This window comes from Syzygium oleosum, unplaced genomic scaffold (assembly GCF_021117445.2).
Source record: "Syzygium oleosum isolate NSW1041296 unplaced genomic scaffold, Sole_v2.1 Sole_v2.03, whole genome shotgun sequence".
Taxonomy (NCBI): Eukaryota; Viridiplantae; Streptophyta; class Magnoliopsida; order Myrtales; family Myrtaceae; genus Syzygium; species Syzygium oleosum.
In genome coordinates, this window is record NW_026607487.1 from 18,709,997 (window position 1) to 18,734,632 (window position 24,636).

The 24,636-nt window shown below is 42.8% G+C and overlaps 3 protein-coding genes across 7 annotated transcripts; 2 read left to right on the forward strand and 1 right to left on the reverse strand.

The window, feature by feature from the left end:
- The first annotated feature begins 7,424 nt into the window (after nucleotides 1–7,424).
- Nucleotides 7,425–15,193, forward strand: LOC115672040 (histidine kinase 3-like). Of its 5 annotated transcripts, XR_008816260.1 has the most exons (12): nucleotides 7,427–8,026; nucleotides 8,123–8,644; nucleotides 9,035–9,316; nucleotides 9,553–9,722; nucleotides 9,841–10,053; nucleotides 10,700–10,886; nucleotides 10,969–11,020; nucleotides 11,133–11,362; nucleotides 11,443–11,541; nucleotides 12,333–13,471; nucleotides 13,653–14,018; nucleotides 14,183–14,758. XR_008816260.1 is itself a non-coding variant. In XM_030593787.2 (11 exons), exons 1-10 carry the CDS (start codon nucleotides 8,159–8,161, stop codon nucleotides 13,930–13,932), a joined length of 3,138 nt encoding a protein of 1,045 aa, XP_030449647.1. In that variant the 5' UTR covers nucleotides 7,425–8,158; the 3' UTR covers nucleotides 13,933–13,948; nucleotides 14,183–14,758. The 5 variants fall into 5 exon arrangements, 1 of the variants encoding a protein (XP_030449647.1); XM_030593787.2 differs by having other exon boundaries at nucleotides 7,425–8,644; nucleotides 13,653–13,948; XR_008816261.1 differs by lacking the exon at nucleotides 14,183–14,758 and adding an exon at nucleotides 14,932–15,193 and having other exon boundaries at nucleotides 7,426–8,644.
- Nucleotides 15,194–15,422: 229 nt separating this feature from the next.
- LOC115672042 (nuclear transport factor 2B-like) lies at nucleotides 15,423–17,913 on the forward strand. The gene is made up of 2 exons (XM_030593793.2): nucleotides 15,423–15,772; nucleotides 17,473–17,913. The coding sequence occupies exons 1-2, from the start codon at nucleotides 15,476–15,478 to the stop codon at nucleotides 17,545–17,547; spliced, it is 372 nt and encodes a 123-aa protein (XP_030449653.1). The 5' UTR covers nucleotides 15,423–15,475; the 3' UTR covers nucleotides 17,548–17,913.
- A 226-nt stretch (nucleotides 17,914–18,139) lies between these two features.
- Nucleotides 18,140–19,422, reverse strand: LOC115672041 (uncharacterized). The gene is made up of 2 exons (XM_030593790.2): nucleotides 19,132–19,422; nucleotides 18,140–18,829 (listed from the first exon to the last, which is right to left on the reverse strand). Exons 1-2 carry the CDS (start codon nucleotides 19,300–19,302, stop codon nucleotides 18,323–18,325), a joined length of 678 nt encoding a protein of 225 aa, XP_030449650.2. The 5' UTR covers nucleotides 19,303–19,422; the 3' UTR covers nucleotides 18,140–18,322.
- Between the last annotated feature and the right edge of the window lie 5,214 nt (nucleotides 19,423–24,636).

The window sequence follows — 24,636 nt, forward strand, 5'->3', positions numbered from 1 at the left end:
TCTCACTTCAAAGTAAGATCATAGAGATGCCCCTTCGCAATCTAATAAAAAAACTTGTCAGGTTGTTAGATTATTTCGTAAATTAATCGTTTTTGCGTGTGTGTATGTATTTATATCGAGTTATTTCGTCGCTCCCATCTACGACGCGTGAAAATCGCTGTCGTACATATGACGGGAGTATCGGTCCGCTACTGAAATTAACAAAGTATTCCAATTATTTTAATAGGGACCCTTTACTCTATCTGTAAAACGCTATCAAATTCACATTCAAATTTCTTCGGACCAGATGCTCCGACGTTCGTAACCATCTGACGGCTCCCCGGGCGCCACGTGGGTGCCTCCGGCAGCAGCAGCCGGCATCGAGGACGTGGCTCGCGAGAACAAAACCGTGATTAAACAAAGCGCGGGGATATTTTTGAAATCATAAACGATAATTAGTGGAGATAAATATAATTAAAAGAGAAAGGCCAGGGGGGGAATGATGAGATGCTGCCGCGAAGCGCTTTAAAGCTTTATTCTCTTCTTTGCCCATCCGCGCTTCGTCAGCCTTCCCTGCCTTCCCTCCCCTTTTTCCTGTTGGCCGTGATTAAGGGGGGTGTTAATTATCTCCGATGCTTGCTTAAATTGTGTTTTTCATTATAAAAAGGAACAAAGAATTTCGAGTCCACGTCAGATTTGGAATTTTATTTTATATTATTTTTTTGACTTTTTGGTTGAAGATTAGGTGGAGCAAGACTAGCAATTTATCTTGCCACTTTTGATTAACACAGTCGAGGCATGACAAAAGAAATGGTTAATGCCATGGAAAACGCCAAATCGGTACGCTCGTGATAAATTTATCCTAAACTAATTTTTTGACCATCAGAAACTCCAAACTGGTACAGTTGTGATGAATTTGCCCTCTTTTAGTTTCTGTTAGATTTTACCGATGATTTGCTGAGTTAGATGATACGTGGCGGTTGACGGGTATACCGATTTAGGGCTATACCCTTCATTTATCACAGATGTACCTGTTATGGATTTTTTTTTGTGGTATTAATATAATTTAACGGAAACTAACGGAAGGTAAATTTGTCACAAGTGTATCGATTTTAGGGTTTCTGTTGATCAAAACATTAGTTTAGGGTAAGTTTGTCAAATGTGTACCGGTTTGGAATTTTTTTATGGTAAAAAAATTAGTTTTGGGTAAATTTGTCGCAAATGTACCGATTTGGGATTTTTCGTGATATTAACCCTAAAAGAAAAATGCAAGTGATTTCATGCTTAGGGTAAATTGTTCTATTTTAACTATAAATGCTTCTATTAAAACACACAAAGGAAATTTGGATTATTTGTCCATATTTCATCAGCCGGAAAAAAAAAAGATATGTTTTTGCCAACCTGAGATGAAGGTCGACCATTGTGTTGAGATGCACGGTGAGGCGTGTTAGAAAAACCACCCATCGGAGATGTAGTGTGGTCAGGAGTACCTGAAAAGTCCTAGCGGGCCCATAACTTGTCGGCTTGTGTTTTTGCGTGGACGTAGGCTCGATCGGATATGTCGAATCCTCAGAAATTACAGGAGACAAAAGGACAGAGGTAATTCGAAACCCTACGGATATCGATGATCATGGGAGACAAAAGAAAGTTACTGTCGCCGAAGACGAATTCCCAGAGGAATTCAAGTGGTATTGTTGGTATTTGTTTAATCTTGTGCTCCCTCCTGGCCATCTCCACAGTTGAAGGCATCGGGCTCCCGTAGCGTCGACCCAGCATCAGGGGTGAGCGGTTCCCGATCCGGTCCTGTTCAATTCAAGAATCGGGAACCGGACCGGCTAGTCTTGGGACTGTGGACCGCCAGTCCGGTTCCAATGGGACCAATCACTTATTGGCAAAGGCAAGAGGAAATTAGGGAAATTAGATTAGGCTTTCTATTTTTTTAAAAAATTTTAAAAAGTAAATAAATATATATATAAAAAATTAAAAAAATATATATTTATCGGTCCGGTCCCGGTTTGGGCGGTTCTTCTTGCTCACCCCTACCCAGCACGCCGGAGACGCAAGATTAGTCGGTTTTTTCGCGGCAAATTCTAAAGCTTTTCGGACTTCCTTTATTTCACCGGAATGCTAAGGGACCCCGTGAGCATTAGTGTAGTCCGGTACGGCGCCACGGCATTGTCGTTGTCATTACAGCGCACATTGTTCACTACACCCGCATGAGACAAAACCGGAGGACCTATCGGGATTCATACCGCACAGCCGCACGGCCTCCTTACATTAGTTCCTCGTAAGTGGTCGCCAAAGGAATTGAATTCAATGGGCATTGTCGTGTCAATTAATAGATTCCTTTATTATAGTAAGACGTGAACGATGTCCTTTCTTTTTATAAAAAAAAAATTAAAAAAATTTAAAGTTGGGGGTGGGGAGGGGTGGAAAGTGGGTTTCCTTCACTCGAAACCTTATTATAAATTTGGGATCGTACGGGTCAAGGAAAATGCCGCTATCTGGGCAAGAGCATTGGCTCGAGCCACCTAATTGCAACCACTTTAATGGCGCACCCCCCCCACGAGCCCCACTTAATCATTGATTAATGGGGGGGAGCTCGTTCTCGAATTGCGTCGTTGCAAAGTTGGACATTTTTGTCACGCGTTGACTTCGCGGGCTACTGGCCAATGGAAAGCACGAGGACAGATCTCGGCAGCTCGATTAAAATTCGAGTTTTTCCCCCTGCCCTTTTAAAATCGAGGCTCGGTATCACAAAAAAAATCTTAAATCGGTATAATGAATTTATCAGGAATTAATTTTTTGATTACTAAAAAATCTCAATTTGGTACGTTTACGATAAATTTACCCTCCTTTAATTTTCATTAAATTGGATTAATATCGCGAAAAAATCAAACTGGTATGCATGTGACAAACAGAGGGTAAAACCCCAAATTGATACACCCGTCAACTACCACTTGTCATTCAACTTAGCAATTTGACGGTAAAATTTAACGGAAACTAACGTAGATTAAATTTGCCACAAGTGTACCAATTTTGGGGTTTTTTATGGTCAAAAATTTTGTTTGGGATAAGTTTATTACAGGTGTACCAGTCTGGGGTTTTTCGTGGTACTAACCCTAAAATCAATTCGTTTTTCGTTCTTTATCGTTTTTTACTTTCTATTTTTCTAGCCCGCGTGCGTTGATGAATAAGTTTCGCCCTATTGAATTTGATTTTTCGCACGCCGCGACAAGCGACAATAGTTAATTAACTCTTTTGCTTCATTATGTAGCGGCGATGGGCTTTAGATTTACACCCTCTCTTCGATTTTTAGCTTAAGCTCACGTCGAGCACTTAACTTACACTGTATTGGGTACGACTTTCTAATGATAACCGCGGTTATGAAAACAAGTGTGAACCGATTTTACCAAGCATTATTTACAGCTAGTTAAAATTTACGTACAAGCGATATCCATTACTATAAAATACACTTGGAACATCATAATGTGGTCCGCGGTTGATTGTTGACTTTGAAAATCGGATTGCTTATTTGCTTTTGCTTAGGTATTCTCTATTCATTTATTAAACAGCATGATGACGGTAGTTGTAAACATTTTAAAGTAAGTTGTGGCTGACTTTAAAACGCAGGTATGGCCGAAACTGCCGTTTGATATCTCGATATTTTGAAAAAAAAAAAAAAATTCCCTTTTAATTTTTTGTTTGTGGGAAATGCCAGTCTTCAGCAAATTTTTTTTTTTGTTGTTGCTCGAACAGGTATGCCAAATTTCAACTTATATAACGTAAACTATAGCAGAAAATAAAGAAGAAAGTCTTGTTGATGTTATTCACGCCGGAGGAGGTTCGCTTATACCGGATATGTCATCAATTAATTGAGGAGACATAGTCAAGTCCCTTATTCAGTGTCTCCTAAATCTACAAGAGACGTTTTTTTTTTTTCTTTTTCCTATCGATTGTCGTCCATATTCAACATTTGTGACTATAAAAATTAAGCACACCCTGTGTTTGGCGCAAATGATAACTGTTCTATAATTCCTTAAATGAGTTTCTGAGTAAAAATATACGTTTGATAATAAAACAAAATTTCTGTTCACAAAAATTCGTTCGATAACGATACAAAATTTTTCCCTCTCGAGTGGCCGGCGGATGGATAGCAGGCGGGTGGCGGCTAGTGTTGGGCGGGTGATGGGTGGCGCCAGGAGGTGGTCGGCGTTGGGCGAGTGGCGACGAACGACGGCTGATGGCGAAGGACGACAAATGGCTGTAGGAGGCAGACGACGGAGGATGAGGGGTAGCAATGGGAGGTGCCTGACAATGGGAGGCGGGAGGTGGGGGGCGGGCAGCCGGGAGGGTGAACGATTATAAGAGTTTTTATTTCTTATTTCTATTCTAAAAATAAAAAATTCTGTTCCAAACCTATTTTTAAAGTCAAAATTTGTTCCAGAAATAGAGAAATGAAATTGCTTTACCAAACGGATTTATTTTCCAAACTTGTTCTCGGAACAAAAAAACCAAAAAACAAAAAAATAAAATAATTATCATGCGTGCCCTTTGTGTTTTTTTATTCAACCTAGAAACTTCGAGTTTGGGGCTTAATTTGAATTCGCAATAAGTCGGACTTAACCAACAATAACGGGGCCGAGATCGAGCTTACAAAATATTTCGTAAACTCAAAGGTGGCTCGATTCGAATAACTAAACTAAGGTTTCGTCTGTTTCGCGGAAAATACATGGTTTGGAAAACGTTTTCCAAAAAACGATCGATTGTATCGCTTGCGAAAATAAATGAATGCAAAACACTTTCACTATATACAAAAAATGTCCAGACATGATTTGTGTCAATAATGATCACATTTTTTCATTGACTACTTATTTCAAACTAGACAAGCGATTATTTTTTTTTTGAAAATGTTTTTCTAAATCATTCGTTTTCCGTGGAAACAAATAGAGCCTAAATTAAGCCCGGAGTTTGGATTAGATGATACGACACGAATAATCGATTAGGGTTATTACTACAAAAAAGCCCAAAACTAATGTACCCGTATCAAATTTAGCAAAAACTAATGTTTTGACTACAAAAATCAGTACATTTATGACAAATTTACTCTCGGTTAAATTGGATTAATATCACGAAAAATAAAAAACTGATAAATCTGTATTGGTAAAATCCTAAACTGGTACACCTGTTAACTGTTACGTATCATCCAACTCAGCAATTCGATTGAAAGGTTTTTATTTTTTGGCTTTTTTTGGGTCGAATGAGTTGGTAGTGTTGATAAAAATAAACAAAAGTTGGGTGTGGCTTTTGGCGACGGGGGAGAGGTTCGTGGGTGGAGACAAGATCCCAGAGCGACACGTAAGCAAGGCTGAAAAGGGTCGTCCCTGATTGGGCGGAGGGGCGGCGAACCGGTGCGCTGACGTCGGACGCAGCTGGTCGCAACGTGACAAAAGTAGGGGAGGTTCGCACTTGAGTCACCGACCGATTGGCCTCATCGCTTCAACTCCTCCTTCACCCAAAAAAAGAAAAGAAAAGAAAAAAAAGAAGAAGAAAAGAATATTCCCTACTTTCAACTTCTGCCGCTATTCCTCCCGCGTATTTACGCCTCCTTGCCACTGCTCTCTTTTGGGGGTATCATCGTCGATTGGCTCCTGATTTTGGGTAAAATTCGTGGTTTTTTTTTGGGGCACGATGAACATGTCGCGAGCGTTTCGATTCGATCTAATAGGTTGACGATGCGTCGATTAGATTGAGATTGAAATGCCTTCAATTCGACGGCGATTGGGCCGGTTGCGTGATGATTTTGCCGTGTTTAGAGACGAGGGAATCGGGCGAATCTTCTTTTCATTTTCCTTGGAATGAAATGAGTTTTATTTCCTCTCGTCGGTCGCGATAATACAATGAAGAGATTGTCACTTAGAGCGGGGACTTAGCCTTAACGACAATCCGCTCTCGCCGACACCTTAAATTGAAGAAATCGTTTGATTTGAGCATAAAATGTGTTAAAAATGCATTTGAGATAGCTAAGTGGGTCGACATAGTTTTTTGTCGCGTGTTTCCCCGTTCGCGGCACGAACCCCTTTACGCCGGAACCCATATCCGTTTAGCCACAATCTATACGAACGAGTCGTTTCAAGAACTGTCGGTCTTACCTGACCAAAGAAATCTCGGCAGTCTGCGATGCGCCCAGTTACCTCGGGCGATGCATAATCGCAGCTTCTTTAGAGAACGAATCGTTCCTCAGTTAACATGCTCAACAGAACCCATCTAATCCTTCTTCCTAAATATCCATCCAAAGGGTCTAGGACTCGAGAAGAGAGAGAGAGAGAGAGGGAGGGCTTAGCGAGTTGAGGTAGGGCATGCCCCCAAACCCCAAGAGAAGCGCCATCAAATTAACACCTCTCATCACCACCCAAAATTTAACCCTATCTTTAATCATCGCAAGGGCGATCGACGGACACCATCATGTAAAAAAAACCCAACACAAAAATCGCAAGAATTAGATCGATCCGACAGTTATTAATCCCCCCCACCCTTTTGGCAATCCCTGTTCGAGAACAGTGCTTTAGATTCCCACAACAGCTAAGAAACACAATAACACCGCGAGAGGTTCCTATCGTGGCCACGCCCCCACCCCCCCCTCCTCCCCTTTTCTATTTATCCCATTTGGTTTAAATTAAACCAACTCGATTTATTTTGTCTATTCAACTTTAATAATAATAATAATAATAATTTATTTTTTTATCTCGAGCTACCCTTTGTCCTCGAATTGCAATTTGGGCGAAGTAGCGGGGGCTGGGGGGGGGGGGGGGCATCCGATGCCCAATTTGGCCGAGTCGGCACGGGACGGTCCCCGAAGTTTCTGGGGCCCATGCAGGGGTACTTTGGTCCACTGAGAAGTACAGCCGCTCCACACAAACTCTCCATCGAACAAATTTGCGAGTGGGACGGGGACGGGGACGGGGACGAGGAGCTAGCGTGTAGAACCTGTGCGGTACGCCTCTTGCGGATAGTGGGTGGGGGGGGGGGGGATGTGAACACAACCCCAAAAAGATTTCTTTATTTCTAATTTTAAAAACGAATAATCGATTCGCCAAATTAATCGATTACTTTAATGAAAAAATAGTAATGCTCGAGCGAGTAATGTGATTATCGCGCTTCTAACAGTACCGGACCATGTTGACATGATGTCGAGAGTTATGACCATGGACGGGCGTCGGGCACTAAACTTGTTTTGGACGGTGAAATTTTTACGGCTTATCCTTGCTCACTCCCTGTCCTTCTGTCCAATAGGCGAAATTTCCGCTAATAAAATATATATAATGATATATATATATATATATATATTTGATTTTACTGGAATTTTTTAAAACGTAATAATTTCGTTCTTGGGATGGAGAGAGTACAGGAAGCCGGGAAGGGATAATGGCCTGTGCACAACACCAGCGAACATCATATTCTTCTATTGTTGCTTTCGCAAATTCTTCTCTCCTTCCTTTCTTTCTTTCTAGCTTTCTTTGCTCCTGCTGCTCCTCCGCCTCGGCGTCGTCCCTCCGTGCTCTCCCTCCTCCTCGGCTTCCCGACATCTCCCATAATTCTTTCTAGCGCCATATTGTTTTCGAGTCCTTGACTGTTTGGTTGTTGTTCTGTTCAGTAAAGTTTTCACTTCAAGAGGGTCAGTACATATCCACATGGTGGATTTGTTCCCGCTTCGTATGATTTCGGGTTATTAAAACTGCTGCCCCCTGACTAGATTTCCGGGAAAGATTCCCCGTGGGGGTTGTGTGTTTCGGTTTCCGGTTAAAATAGGTAGATTAGTTATTCTTGTTACCAATTAGCAACAGCCCACCTCTCTCTCGTTCTGGGGTTTTAGTGGGCGGTTTAACGGGGGGGGTGTGAAATCACACTCTGCTGGACTTGGAAATCAAGAATTCAGGGTCCTTCTGATCCATTTGTCTTTCTGGGTTGGTGAGTTCGGGGTCTTTCTTTTGGGTTTGGTGCTTCATCTGGCATTTCTTGAGTTGTGGGTGTGTGTTCTTGGCTAGAGGTAAGAGCGCCCTCCCCCTCCCCCACCTTCCTTCCTTGTTCCTTTTTTTTTTTTTTTTAACAAATCTGGTCACTCTTCTGATTTGGCCCTTTTAAGTACTTGTTGCTGAGCTGGGTTGAGTCCCTGTTGTGGATGAGTTTGCTCCATGTACTCGGTTTCGGTCTGAAGGTGGGGCATCTACTATGGGTGCTATGTTACTGGGTCGTGTCCTTGATTTCCAAGAATTGGTTGGTTTTTGGTGGTGAAATGACCAAGGCTGGTTTTCTTGGCGATGGAGGCAAAATGTCACTGAATTGGTTGGAGAAGGTATTGGGGAATGCTTACAAGATCCACCACAGCCCTAACAACCAGCAAGCTGGGTCTAAGAGATTCAGGAAGACTTGGTGGAGGAAGTTTTTGTTCATATGGGTCATCGGTTGGATCATCTTTTCGCTCTGGATCTTCTGGTACTTGAGCTCGCAGGCCGCAGAGAAGAGGAGAGAGACCCTCGGTAGCATGTGCGATGAAAGAGCTAGAATGTTGCAGGACCAGTTTAATGTCAGCATGAACCATGTCCAAGCCATGTCCATTCTGATCTCCACTTTCCACCATGGCAAGGACCCTTCCGCTATTGATCAGGTAAATCTTGTTTTCTGAGTGCTTCAATCTAATAAAGTTAATTTGTTTTATCCCATTTTGTTTTCTACTTGCCTAAGTCAGATAGCTTCCCTGATCGCAGGACCATCTGATATTAAATACTGTTCGCCTTTAAGAGGGCTAATTTCATATAGATGCTTGGTTTGCACCGATATTTGTGAATTTAGCTGACTTGATAGGATGCCATATTCGGGACATTTCACTTTTCTGAATTCTACTTGGAAAGCTAATGTGGGCAAATGCTTTATCATCATGTTACTGAAATTCTAAAAATTAATTTCTGTCTCAATGAATCTGATCTTGACGTACTAGCCGATTTTAGTTTTCTTAATTAGTGATCAGCAGCAAAAGCTAATCGTTTGTGACTGACAGAGGACCTTCGCAAGGTACACGGAAAGAACTGCCTTTGAGAGGCCTCTCACAAGTTTTGTCGCCTATGCCGTTAGAGTGCTCCATTCTGACAGGGAAGAGTTTGAGAAGGCACAAGGTTGGAAAATTAAGAGGATGGATACCCTTGAAGAAACCCCAGTTCCCAAGGATGACTATGATCTTGAAGGACAGGAACCGTCCCCAGTTCAGGAAGAATACGCGCCAGTCATCTTTGCACAAGATACCATTTCACATGTTGTTTCTCTTGATATGCTTTCTGGAAAGGTGAATTTCCTTTCAATTGTATGTGGGCAGATTCTAGCCTTAGTGGCAACCTATACTAAAACCTACTTATACCGCGTGCCTCGTACATTTTTCTTCTTATGCATTGTCATAATTGGCATGTCGTTTTGAGTTGTTGTGATCTTTATTCTAGCATTTTACAATTTCTCCCCCCACCTTTTGTTTGATAACATTTTGCTCGTGGGCTTTAATATTTTCTCATAATTTCCATCAACTAGGAAGACCGTGAAAATGTTTTACGTGCAAGATCTTCTGGAAAAGGGGTCTTGACGGCTCCATTTAGGTTAATTAAAACAAGCAGCCTTGGAGTTATATTGACCTTTGCCGTATACAATAAGGATCTGCCACCAAATGCCACTCCTGAGGAGAGAATTGAGGCAACTGACGGGTAATGTTCTCCTTCTTGGTTGGTTCTCTTGCTATGAAGGCACGCATAAATAGGAGTGATGACGGGGCTTATCAGGCAGATATTGTGGCTTCCTAACATTTGCAGTGCTCTAAAGCAGGTACCTTGGCGGGGTCTTCCATATTGAATCACTAGTAGAGAAGTTGCTTCAACAACTTGCGAGCAAGCAGACAATTGTTGTGAATGTATATGACACCACCAATTGGTCACATCCAATCAGCATGTATGGTTCAGATGTATCGGAAGATTTTCTAGCGCATGTCAGTACTCTCAATTTTGGAGATCCGTTCAGGAAGCATGAGATGCGCTGCAGGTAATTGTTTTCGTTCCTTGCAGATACTTATGGTGTTCATCTAACTCGTGCATTGCTCTTTTTGACTATATGGTCAAGAAGCCCCTTGGCCAAGGTGTTAGATGAGGTATATAGTGCTTTAGGTCCTCTCATGGCCGGCCTAGCCCCTTTTTCTGATGTGTGGTCCATGCATCACTTGGACTGTTGGATATTGGCTTAGTTGGCTAGAGGCCCTTACTATCCGTTCAGGAAAGATGTCATGCACTGGAAATAAGTGAAAGTTCTGTGATTCACTGAGATGGAAGTTTCGGTGTTTATCATAGGATCTGTGATAGCCACAATTGTTGTGATGTTCTTGTGAGATTTTGTGGGAGTACTGTCAACTTTTTTAAAAGCTTAAGCTAAGCGTGGACATATTTAACTGGGGAGGCAAATAGGGGTCTAGGAAAGATTTGAACTCAGGACCTTCTGCTGTGATTCCATGTGAGATTTTGTGGGATCACCGCCAACTGTTCTAAAAGCTCAAGCTGTTAGATGAAGGCGTGGTTTAATATTTAAATATTCTATCAGTTCTAAATTCTGCAAGAGGGTACCTATATTATTTGTGGGAATGATCGATCCCTGTGATTTATAGAAACTTGCACAACTGACTTTTTAATGCAAACAGATTCAAACAAAAAGCACCATGGCCATGGCTTGCAATAACTACGTCAATTGGCATTCTTGTGATTGCGTTGCTTGTTGGGCATATTTTCCACGCAACAGTGAATCGAATTGCGAAAGTTGAAGATGACTACCATAAGATGATGGAACTTAAAAAGCGAGCGGAGGCAGCTGATGTGGCAAAGTCGCAGGTAATTCACGTTTTTGTCGATTATGTTTTGATTTAAAACATACTGAGCGATGCAGTAACAGATTTTGTTTTACCCTTTATAGTTTCTTGCTACTGTTTCGCATGAGATCAGAACCCCGATGAATGGAGTTCTAGGTGAGTGCGTGGACAAACTGTTTCTTTAAATTTTGCTTGGCATATGTAGGAATATATGTAATAAGTGAAGACCTTCACGTCCCATCATAACATGACAATGCTTGTATCGCAGGAATGTTGCATATGTTGATGGACACAGATCTAGATGAAACTCAACAAGATTATGTTAGAACTGCACAGGACAGTGGAAAAGCTTTGGTTTCACTTATAAATGAGGTCTTGGACCAAGCGAAGATCGAATCTGGTAAGATTGAGATTGAGGCTGTGCAGTTTGATCTAAGGGCCATATTGGATGATGTCTTGTCCCTCTTCTCCGGGAAATCTCAAGAAAAAGGAGTGGAGGTATTGACTGCCTTCGTTACATGGTACTGCTTATTCACCTGAGTCATTATCTGATAATTTCCACCCCTTCAAATCTGCAGCTAGCAGCTTACATTTCTGAACATGTTCCGGAGATGTTGATTGGTGATCCGGGGAGATTTCGGCAGATCATCACAAATCTTATGGGCAACTCAATTAAAGTAAGCCAATTGTTTAAGTGTGGTTCGCACATTTTCTGAGAACTTCGTTTATAAATCTGAGTTGCCAATATCATTCATGAGTAAAGTATCAAATTTGCCTGTGACCGACGCTAATGTAGAAATTAGAATGGTCACTGCTCTTGAAATCATCAACAAATGGAGGAAGAATTTTCAGAGAGGAATATGCCTTTTGAATGGAAGATTCGTAAATCCAGTCACACAAACTGACATTTAGTTTTCTAGGCTTTTCTCCTCTTCATCGTGTCTCAAATCTGCGGGGGACCATGGCAAGGGTTTCTTTTCGAGGATTTTGCTAAGCTAAAGCTTTTGTATCAAGGGTATAATTTTGTCAAGCTGCAACAAATGTGCTTTTGCACATTTAGAAAGGGAGTTTATCATATTTAATTTTCCAATGATGTGTGAATTTATTGCATTCTATTCATCTTCAGTGTCTCGTAAATATGAACTTTGAGTTAATAGTCGGTTCATAGTGCCCTTAGAAACTCATTTAGAAACCCTTTTCCAAACGTTGTTCTTGAATGGCAAGCAAAGACAGAAGTCAAAGGCGAATAATATATTGTACTTCAAAGTTTGATCAACTTGTTCCGTCAACTATTCATGGAAATTGTGTATCTCTTCAACACATTGATTTTTTTATAAGTTGTTTTGTTGGGTAACCGTATGACTATTGCTTTCCTTGCTAATTGGAATATGACTACCAGACTATGTGTATGTTCCCCTTCCTTGCTCATTGAAAAACATGACTAACAGACTGTATATATTCACCTTAGTTCACAGAGAAAGGGCATATCCTGGTCACAGTCCATCTTGTTCATGAGGTGATAAACTCAATTGATGCTGAGATGGAAGCAGCGACAGGGAGTACGCTGAGCGGCTTCCCAGTACCAGACAGACGACTGAGCTGGGAAAAATTTAGGACATTCAGCCAGGAAGGGCCTGTGTCTCCAGTGCCAACATCCTTCTCTAACCCAATCAATCTCATTATTTCAGTGGAGGATACAGGGATAGGTATTCCTACAGAGGCTCAATCCCGCGTTTTCACTCCTTTCATGCAAGTGCGCCCATCAATTTCTCGAACACATGGAGGCACGGGTATTGGGCTAAGCATAAGCAAATGTCTGGTTGGCCTCATGAATGGGGAGATTGGATTCGTAAGCATACCCCAGGTAGGATCCACCTTTACCTTTACTGCAGTTTTCGATGATGGCTGTTCTATCTCAAAAGAGTGCAAGGGCCAGCAAGTGAAAGGACGAGGTGACTCTGGCGCCTCCTCAGAGTTTCATGGTATGAAAGCACTGGTAGTTGACACAAGATCTGTCCGTGCCAACGTATCAAAGTATCATATCCAGAGGCTTGGTATTCATGTTGAAGTAGTTGCAGACTTGAACCAGTGCCTCCACGCCATTCAAAGTGGGAATGCCAGAACAGATATCGTGCTCTTGGAATGGGAAATTTGGCACAAGGACTCTGGTTTGTCGGCTATCTTTTTGGATAAATTGAGGGACATGAAGCCAGGGGTATCTCCATGGCTGTTTCTTCTGTCTAATTCTATCGGCTCTAGTAGGATGAGTGGTGCAACTTCAGATGCTACTGGTCCATTCGTGATCATGAAGCCTCTAAGGGCCGGTATGCTGGCTGCGTCTTTACAGCGAGTCATGGGAGTCGGAAACCGAATAAGTTGCTCTAATGGGGAGTCTCCAAGTCTGTATCTCCGCAACCTTCTCCGCGGCAGAAAAATCCTAATCGTGGATGACAACAAAGTAAACCTCAGAGTGGCTGAGGGAGCTTTGAAGAAATATGGAGCTGATGTGGTTTGTACAGAAAGCGGGGAAAAAGCAATTGCTTTGCTTAGACCACTGCATAATTTTGATGCCTGCTTCATGGATATCCAGATGCCAGGAATGGATGGGTATGGCATTTCCTGCTCAAGCACTTCTTTTTTTCATTGAATGTTGTAAAGAAAACGTATATGCTCGTCAATTCAGAGATTTGCTGTGTCTGATGTATTGGATTCGGATACCCTTTTCTATGTCAACTAGGTGGTGATAATGGATAAGTGCATCTAATGGTTTTATAATTCCTTTGTTCAGATTTGAAGCTACAAGGAGAATTCGACTGATGGAAAAAACTCTGAGCGAGGAATTCCCACTTGGAGAGTCATCCTCAGAGCCACGTCAAAATATCTCGAATTTCCACCTACCAATCTTGGCCATGACTGCAGATGTGATTCACGCTACTCATGAAGAATGCACAAAGTATGGAATGGATGGATATGTTTCAAAGCCATTTGAAGCGGAACAACTTTTTAGGGAAGTTTCGCGCTTTTTCCCAGTCATCATTGAATCGAAACTTGTAGAGAGGCCACCATAGAAGGCTACTTGTTTTGGTGAGCAGAAATCTTGGTTGTTGAGGCACTATGGCAGCCTTCCGGTGAACTTTGAAATTCTTTAACAAGAGTGAGTTTTCTCTAGCCTCTCCTTAGATATACACATTTCATGATCCTTCCTGCTTTTAGAGCAGTTGGATTTCCTTCTGATAGATGCAATTGAAATTTGCTGATATATTACGTGCGAAACCACATACCTTCTGTTGATTACTTGCGCATGTTTGGATTTCTCAGGTGCGTCTTGTCACGGGAGTGTGTATATAAAGAAGCTAAGGTCACCCGCTGGAGTTGAGTTTTCATCGATTTCCCTACGAGTGGCGTCTTGTTTCAAAACCACTTCAATTATTTATCTGTACAGCTGATCTAAACCGTTTGCAAGACTACGGTTGGTAATTAGGCAATCTGAAGTTCGCCATTGAACTCCGGATCCATGGCTGCTTGGAAACGGTGCAAGAATTTCTCTGACATAGATGTATATCTGTAGACTAGCACATTGTGTACATGCATTTAGCCTTAGAGATCGTAGCCAGAAGGTTTGGTTAGACCGCATTCCCTTAGAGACAGAGCATTCCATGTACATTAGTCGAATAAAGAACATCAGTATTCACATTCATGTTTACCCCCACAATCAATTTTGTTTGAAGCATGTAAAGGGTTGAGGCCATAACTGATGTATAGTACAATGTCTCTCTTCGTCGGCATTTTGTCCTTTTAGCTAGTTTGTTGGAACCGATTCGATGTAATCAGATTGCTTTGTGTGAGCAAGTACACTGTACACATAAATCAGAGGCAGAGTTAAAGAAATTTTTTCCTATTCTCTAGCTTTCGAGTAACGACGAAAAGGCGGGGGCATGAACGGCATCCACGGGCCACCTCGGTGGATCTTACTGATGGCTTAAGCTGTTGAATGGATATAGTTCCTTTTATTTCCTCCGTTTCAATCATCGCTCCCGTCTTATTTTTGCTTGAACATGAAAATGCAGGCGGGGCGGGAAGGTGAACACCTTCTCAGATGGAAGACAACGGCGGGTAGGCGGCTCTTCGGGCGATGCGGTGATATTACCGGTCGATTAAGCACCGATGCTTGCGTACCAACAGCCAAATACTTTTTTCGCCTAAGTTCCACTCGAACGTAGAAGTGCTCCTTAAGACAACCTTTTTGAGAGCGTGATCCATTTTGCTACAGCAAACGGTAAGTTCTCGAAATTTTGCGGACATTGAAAGTGAATTCCGACAATCTTGCGAGCCGAGGCAAAAAAACTTACGACGAGCCCACGGCCATGAATCGGTGCGTAAGATCAACGCTCAGCTCGCTCGCGAATAAAAAGGACCCACCATCACCACCAAACGCGCTCTCCCTCATCTCTCTCCTCCCGTTCAATGATCGCCCGCTCCCTCGCGTTTCGTTGCGCTCTCTGCATCGCGCGGGGATCATCAGGCTGAAAAAAAGGAGGGATTTTTAGGGGAGGGGGTGGGTGGTAGTGGGATCCAGGTGCGGCGGGAGGAGGGGCGGGTAGAGGGAGACGGATGGATCCAGACGCGGTGGCGAAGGCGTTCGTGGAGCACTACTACACGACGTTCGATGCGAACCGGGGGGGGCTGGCGAATCTGTACCAGGAAGGGTCGATGCTGACGTTCGAGGGTCAGAAGATCCAGGGGTCGCAGAGCATCGTCTCCAAGCTCACCTCCCTCCCCTTCCAGCAGTGCCAGCACAGCATCACCACCGTCGACTGCCAGCCGTCCGGCCCCGCCGGCGGCATGCTCGTCTTCGTCAGCGGCAACCTGCAGCTCACCGGCGAGCAGCACGCCCTCAACTTCAGCCAGGCGAGCCCCCCTCTCTCTCCTCTCCTCTCCGTTCCGTTATTCTCTGTTGCCTTACGTGAACCCCCGCTTGCTTCTTTTTTTGAGTTGCTAAATCTGGTATTAGTAGGGTTTGATTCGGAGTTGTCGGAACTTGTCTGGAAGGTTGTCCTTTGTTGATTGATGTGCGTGTGCGTGTTCGTTGATCTATTGGAGCTGTGGCTGTGGTTGAACCTGTTTTGTCTGACTGTGTATGTGGATTTCAAGGTCAGTATGATCGATCGGGTGTAGGTTTTGTTGTGTGGTGACTGCTGACTACTGGAGTGGAGTTCGTATCAGCGGATCTGCTGGGAGTGCAATTCCTCGTTTTGGGTCTTTGATAGGATGATTGATAGATGCAGATTATTGCAAGTGCTTGGTTATGATTACTTGATGAGTACCTCTTTGCTCTTCCTATGATCCTGTGGTGAAGGATGTTCTAAACATGTCTTGGGGAAACGGTGCTAGATTTCTCGGACTGGCTCATTATCAGTTAGGACTATCTTTCCCTATTATCTTTCTCCATGACACTGATATGGGTTGGGCTGTTAGCTGTTTCTGATTGAAGCTACTGAGGCTTAATATGGCTCTAGGGCTTGATTGATGTCGATGATATGGAAGTCAACAACTCGGAAAAATGTGAGATCATACAATGTTCTGCGAAATTCGTTCTCTCTCTTTAACTACTTGATTAAAGACTCGGTGGAGGTTATGTTGATTGCCGGAAGCTACCATGCATTATGGTCCCGACCCCAAAAATTTTCTTCCCAATGTCCAAGCGCAATGTCAGGGGCTGCGGCTTTGGCAAGATATTATCGCCATCCTTATTTTGCTGCTCGACTCGTTGATTGTACGTGGTGATAACATAGCTGCGATACATTGTCAATTTGTTGGGTTGGTGGCCGAATCATCATGTCGGATGAAGAATGAAGACCCTGCGTAGGTTCTCTTTTGGAACGTTCTGCTAATTTCCGGAGTGTACATCCGATTCTCCATGACAACATGCATAGACACCTATATAAATCATTCAACCACACGGTAAAAACAATTGTTGATGACCAGCTATTTTGAGGAGAAAAAAAAGGTTTGGTCCAATAAATTCAATGCCACAAAAGGCTTATATGATACTTTAACAGACCAATAATAGCAAGCATGTCGTTTATTCAAGAGACTCCAGTCAAATCACTGTGAACCACCGCACTTGTAGACTCAAAGGGAGACCTGCATTGCTTTGTAGGTTGTTCATACTTGCTTGGGATTCTGCTTGCTCATTAGCAGTTGATTGAGATTCTGGTGTTGTCTTCAGCGTCGGACCACTAATATCAGTACCTGTGATCCTTAATAGTCTAGCCTTCATTTGCTGTTGTCTGCAAGTGTTTTGATGGAATTGAAATCACTGTTGGGTAGGGATGGTAGGTGACCGCCTTCTTGGCTCTTTGGTTTGTTCATCTTTTAGAGTTGGCATCTGCTGACTAACTGCGGTCGTTGCAAGTTTTTTTCAATTGCTATTGTGGTATCATCCATTTTTCTTGCCGTTATGAGTGCTGTTGGTTTTAGTCTCCGAATGGTAATTCTCTTATGATTGCCTGCAAAAAAATGTCTTAGCTTGCTGGATGATATCAGTCCTTGTTCCTTGCAGTCAACTATTTCTTGACCTCATTCTCTACGTGCCTTTTTTTTTTCAGATGTTCCATTTGATGCCGACGCCCCAAGGAAGCTTCTATGTGTTGAATGATATCTTCCGACTGAACTATGCATGAACACAACATGGGCTTCTTGTCCACAAGAAGTATCTGTTGCTTGGATGTCAAGATTATACGATCCATATGATTGCTACCGTCTGGTGCTTGAATTTTAAATTGCATCTGGTTTTTTTTTTTTTTGGAAGGTTGCGTTTAGCATCATCCAGTGTTCTCTGTCTCTTGAAGAATATGGATTTGTTCATGGTGATTGGTTGAAGTAAAAATCGCTCTTCTGTTTATTCCTGTATTAAGAGTTTGATAGAATCGTTTTACCTTTTTTCTTTTGGCCAAAAGTTTGGTCGGGTCAAGCTTTGAAGTTTTGAGATACATGTTGCAAAATTATCCAACTTTGGATTTGCCAGCATTGCAAGTTTGTTCTCTCTACCGTTTAATGCTGCCGGATAGTCTGTCAGTTTTCTCATCGACAGTGTGTGGCTTGGTTGTGTGTGACGCGTCGAAACAGATACAGTCGCAGCATGCTTTAGTGTTTTGCCCAATTGTATCGCCAGCATGTCCATTGCTGCGAGCAAACCTGCACCTGTCGAGTGGTCAGGCATGATTTCTTTCCTGGTTTGTTCTGCAGTTGGTCCCCGTAATCTTTCAGCGGGTCGAAACGTCGAGCATATCTAATGTATTCAAGCTCGTATGCCAAAAGTGACCACAAAATCCCATGACGCTGATCATGGGTACGAGGAAGCAACAAGTCACAGAGACACACAGAGCAACCTCAAATGAGAAACATCAAGGTAGTGCCTCCCAAGAAAGCTGAACATTTTCCAGATGTCCCTATATTTCAAGCACTTCCAGGGGAATGATTTCCACCGTTTGGAATCAGATCGGGTACATCTAAATGCGGAAGCTCCGGCATCTTGAGAGGAGGTATTCCCATCGTCTCGCTTTGCCTCTGGTCGGCGTCCTTGTCCGCGTCGTCTCGGCCTTTCATGGCTGGGCCTTTGAAGAAGTCGGTTATCGCGCTCCCAAAGGACCTGAAGGGATGGCTCAGGCCATCTCTCACCTTCAAAATGAGGGACACCTCCGAGAATTGCCAAGCGACGGTGAGCGCGATCATGGCCGAGAGAAGCCAGTGCGTCACCGTGTTCTGCCTTTTCACCTTCTTCAGCTCTCTCATTATCTCCTCCGGCGAAGCCTCCATCTCGCCGCCTTCGTTCTCCTCCTGAGCTTCAAGTTTAACTGCCTCGATCGCGGCATCGCTCTTCGCCTTGACCTCGTCGGCTGCAACCCCTGTATCTGCCGATGCCTCAGGTTTCTCGATCGCGCGACTTGCTTTCAATGATTCCACCTGCTTGAGCGACAGGGCAGATAGTTCATCACTTCACGGATCCTAAGCTTCTTAGACTTAACAGAGACCTCAAATTTAAGCACAAATTCAGTATAATATATATAAACAACCCAGCTCTGGCTAATCACTTCCTCGGCGAAAGATATGCCATTAGGGTCTGTCCTAACGTATTTGCCCAGGAAAGCAAATGAAACTTGACTTGGGTCTCGGTTATTGTTCATGGGGCAGCGGGCCAATGTCATCAACTTATCTAAATGTACAAGAGACAAACCGGATATACATCGAGCTGGGATTGACTTTACCTGAGAGAGCAATTTGGAGAGGAGCAGGTGGTCGTCGTCGTCGTCGTCGCTGGAGGGTTGTAGTTGTCGCTTCCTCTTCTCCTCCTCCTCCGTCGTCTCCTTCTTATCCTGAAGTAGCCTCTGGATTGCGGCTTGAACCAGTTCGAGATCAGGGTTTGGGTTGGTTTCCATGTGTCCCGCTGTCTGATACCCAAACGATAATCCCTCCCTCGGCTTCTTCAGTTCTCTCTCCTCGCCTCGATCAGTCTCGATACAGCCCAGCGTAGCCAGGCAATCTGTGTGGATGAGGTGACGCGTGGGGGCAGGCTATCTCGATGTGTGCATTTTTGTCCTTTCTTCATTTTGGACTTTCTTATGGCTTCTTTAATTCTCTCTTTTCCCTCGAGATTGAAAAGTTCCTTTTAGGATGATGGTACTAGCGGCCTCTATATCATTTCAGTTTTGTTCAATATCATCCATTTGACCTTATTTTTTTGGTCTAATATGATCCCTGACCTATTCCTTTTAACTCAATTTAGACCTTTCGTTAAAATTGTAATTGGAGATTCTAAACGTGATGAGTTGGGATGAAATCATGAAAAAACGAAAAAAGAAAAAAGGGTTAATACCACGAAAACCCCGAATTGGTACACTTGTGACAATTTTACCCCAAACTAATTTTTTGATCACAAAAAATTCCAAACTGGTACGCCAGCGATAAATTTACCCCAAACTAATTTTTTGACTACTGAAAACCTTAAACCGGTACATTTGTAACAAATTTACCCTCCGTTAGTTTCCGTTAAATTGGATTAATACCACAAAAAATCACAAATTGGTACACCTATGACAAACGGAGGGTAAAACATAAGACTGGAATATCAGTCAATTGCCGCGTATAATTTAACAAAGCAATTTGACAGTAAAATAAAGGAAACAAGCTGAGGGTAAATTTGTCACAGGTATACCGGTTTGGGATTTGTGGTGGTCAAAAAATAAGTTTGGGATAAAATTGTCATAGGTATACCGGTTTGGGGTTTTTCGTGGTATTAACCAAAAGAAAAATCACAAATCCTAGGTGATTATGTGAGAGACAGTAGAATGGGGAAGTAATGGCAGCGAGGGCCAGCGAGTAGTTGTTGGCTTCCGGCCGGCAGTGAAATAAGGCCGCCATCAAAGACCCGCACAAAAGATAGGGACAAAATACAGGGAGATAGAAAGACAAAAGTGGTGGTGGTGGTGGTTTGCAATCACCACCTAGTCTATTTGAAGTCGGGGGGTACTCAGGCTCACTCCGTCCCAGAACGTGATATGGTTGAATTTAAACGACTGTGTTCGAGTTATTTTCATGTTGTGTTTTCAAGGAGGCGATGCCATATCAAGCTACTCTTTAACGTTTCGTTGTCTCGGGAGGAAAAAATTTGTCCATAAGGCTCTTTAGGAGATGCAACTACTCAACCTCTCTATTCCGGGGAAGTCCCGTTCTCGTCTTGTGTTGTACATATCGCTTATCGTCATTTGCTTATAGCACTTTGATCTTATTACAATCTACATTGAATCATAATAATTGAATTCGGCAAACGCCGGTAACTTTTGGGACATTATGCGCCCAGATAGACTCGCCGCCGATTGTGGCCCCGCGACCCCAAGCGGCATGAGCCTGGCTTGGGATCGGCGTGCCCTTTTTTCAATTAAGTCTTTTCTTTTGTGCTTTTATCTCTTTTGATATCTTATTTTTGCCAGTTTGGATCTATGTATTTTGTTTTATCTTTTTTTACAGAAAATTACAGCCACATAGGATGATAGATCGGACACTTAGCAGAAAACTTAACAGTCACGTCCGGTTTCCATTTACCTTTTTAAACGTAACGACCGATTCGAACGACGGAATGTATAATTGAGCGACCACATTGACATTAGAAAAAGTATAGAAATGATATCGAACAATTCAAAAAAGTATGCGGGCTGACAGTGCCATATTCCTGTAATTACTTTCATTTTAAAAAAGTTAAACCTGACGACGAACTTAAATTCTTTTCTTAAAATTCGGGGAAAATCAATCTTTAAGTAAAAGAAATCCTGAACTCTGAAAGATGGGAGAAAGCAAAATGTGAAAGTGAAGAATTACTCTGTTTTGACCAGTTAGTGTTTGGTTTGGACGCAGAAGATTCGATGCCCCTTTTGCAGTATTTCTCGCGCAAGAACTCTGAAAGCCTTGTGGCCCTCCGGTCCGGTGTGTGGAGCTTGACCTTCTTCTGCATGGGAACAAGATAGTCTGCGTGCATTTGTGAAGATTGGTCGAGCGAATGCCAATAGACGAACGACAATAGTAGACTCAATTAAAGAGGAGGCAAAATCTGTAATTTATAAACTTATAGGGAAAAATATATAAATCTAACTTGAAATCTGGAAAAGAAAACGTTCAACGTACATATGAGAATATCTTACACATATACATGGATGATGGTTAGAAATGGTTCCATATAGAAACGCAAAAGAAAGAGGGTCATGCTGTTTTGAGTCTGGTAGATGATCGTATTACATCAAGCAATCCAGTTCTCCTTTTCATGGCGAGTTCTTAATTCCAGAATCGCGACTTAAGTGATTGGGGACCAAAGTCGAGTCGAGTCGCGTCGAACCGCAATGTCGGACCAAGAACTCTTCGACAGAGGTTTCTTAAATCTGTTGCAACTGAAGCAATGGCCTGTTTCATTTTGCTTGGACATCACATATTCTGTTGGAACAGGAAGCTAAAGAAACCGCAGCAGCAATCAGCCTTCGTGTTATACTCCACTTAGCAAGCATCCCACCCCAAGTTATCCTCTTCACGTGCCAAAACATGCTTATGAATCAAAAAAGTGACTTGCCTCTCCTCTGTTTTTCGAATTGCCAGCTCTTTCTATATAAGTACCACGATCTTCCAAGATAACCTGCGTAAAGAAAAAAAACAAAATCAGCTTCCAAACTGTCGAGTTATTTAGAGAAGTGGTTGATTGATTAGAAGTGACTGCGAGAAAGATGGAGAATTGGGGCCCGGTTTTGGTGTCGGTGTTGCTATTTGTGCTCTTGACTCCGGGTTTGCTGTTCCAGATCCCCGGAAAGCAGAGATGGGTGGAGTTTGGCAACTTCCACACGAGCGGTGCGTCGATCATGTTACATTCCCTCCTGTACTTCAGCCTCGTGTGCGTCTTCTTGCTCGCCATCAAAGTTCACTTGTACCTGGGTAGAGTCTGGGGTCAGAGCGTGCCAAATGATATATGTTAGCCTAAGCGAGTTGTGACGGCGACACAAATGATTTGCTTTTGGCTGTCTTGAGGGGTTACTATTTTGGTTTTGCTTTCTTCATGTTTGTGATTTGCTGGGGGCCTTGTGATGTCTTGTTCTTTGCTGAGATTTCTCAGCAAGAGCGGCTGGAATTTGATTACATTATAAAAGCTCTGCCATTTAATCTGCTTCTTAAAATGTATTGAGTGTTCTCTGCTAAAAAAGCGTCATTTCGCAATGTGAAATGAACTCCTAATCAGTCGTCATGGCAAAGCAACCTATGCCAGCCTAAATTGCCGGTTAAACCGTTGCCAAGAGATCAGCAGATCAGCCCAGAACATCGATCCATCAAACAAAAGTTAACACGCAACTTTGCCATGATCATAACAACCATCAAGAAGCTTCAGGAAGTGTCTCGTCAGAAGTTCATGTTTCATATTCCATGCTTAAACATAAATATTCATCCGCAATGGAAAAAGCAAATAGGTTTTTCCCAAGGTCCAATGACCTCCTGCCACGTCTTTTGATGCCTCTGGAGAGAACCCAAAAAGGATGCAGCACAATAAATAAGTAAATAAAACACTGACCATGAGATTAAATTCCCCCATCAAACGACATTCCTTTGTTGCTGCTCCTGGATGCTCTATATTTATAGCGCAATGCACTGCTTTACTCGGTGCGTATTCCTTCTCTTTTATATGTACACGAGAGACCTAGAGCACATCGTTGAGTTAACCAGGAAGCAGGAGCAGGAGGGGGAGGAGCGAAAGAAATGGCGGATTGGGGACCGGTGGTGATAGCGGTGGTGCTGTTCGTGTTGTTGAGCCCGGGCTTGGTGTTCCAACTACCGGGGAGATTCCGTGTCATCGAGTTCGGGAACATGCAAACGAGCGGGTTGTCTATACTTGTTCACACCGCCATCTTTTTCGGTCTCATCACCGTCTTCTGCATCACCCTTGGTGTGCACATCAACACTGGATAGCCATCGTTTCGCTACCTTCCATCTCCTGTGCCGCGTCTCGTCGATTCCTTATGGTACTTGCCGCTCTAATGATCTGACCATTGAGACGAGTTATGAGTCTTACGACTAGGGTGACCATATGATGCTGGTTATTCACATTTCACATTACTTTTGATTTGATGCTTTTGGATACGAGTGGTTTGATGGGTTCTAAGGACTTGGTTATTCTTGTCATTTGCTAATAATTCCTACACAGGATGTATTGGTGTATATTAGTTCAAATCCGTCTGGCGCTGGAGCGTGTGCTATCATCAAACAGATAATTTCAATATCACACTGATAAAGCACCTTCAGTATGCTCTTGCTAAATACTGTACAAAACTTGCTAATTCAAGCCAATTCATGATCGACCACTTGATGAATTTCATAATCAAAGTCTTTGTATCAAGTGAATCGTGATTGCTCATAATCATCAAAGTAGTTCAGTGCAAAAATAGTATGAATCTCCAGGACAGAGCTTGAGTTTTGTTCTATGTTCTCTTTTTTTTTTTTTTCAGAATTAAAGGATCTCCATTTTTCCGACCTTGGCCTTGACTCTAACATCATTCAAAATGCCGCGTATCTTGTCGTCAAATGTACCTGGACGGTATGCACGGTTCATCGGCCGATAGTTTCAGTGTTCTACAAAATCAAAACTTTCTGTCTTTCGAGTTCTTAGGCCACATTGCTAATGATGATGAGATAGTGTAAAAACTTGGGAGCAAGGGCTGTATGCTCCAGAGCCTTTTCCCCAAACCATCGTCTTATTTGTGTGGCAAGCTAGCTCTTATCAATAGAATATCAATCTATCAAGATCTAAAGAATCCCTTAAAGGGGACACCTTAGAGAAGCCGGTAAGAAATTGAAAGCAAAGCTTCTGGCTCACTCTTTGTCCCACTACTTCTTTCCAGTCCACAATTGAAGTTAATACCAAACAGACAAGACGCAACAGAACACGATACCTTTATACCCGTGCGAACGACTAAACGATTTATGTGGACACTCCTCGATCTGGAGACGATCCCTTTTATGAACTTGTCGACATCGAACCCTTCTTTCTTTCTTTATTGATTCCATCAATAAAATATCGCCACGTGGGACTATGTCCCTTTCGGATATCGAAGCGTTGGCATCTCACTTAAATCTAACTAAATTGGACTTTTATTTCAAAGACCCTTTCCTAAACTCCTTTATTAGTGACGCGAACGAATTTAGCGGTCACGCGCTGATCTTCTTCCGCTGTAAATCGAACTATGTCAACC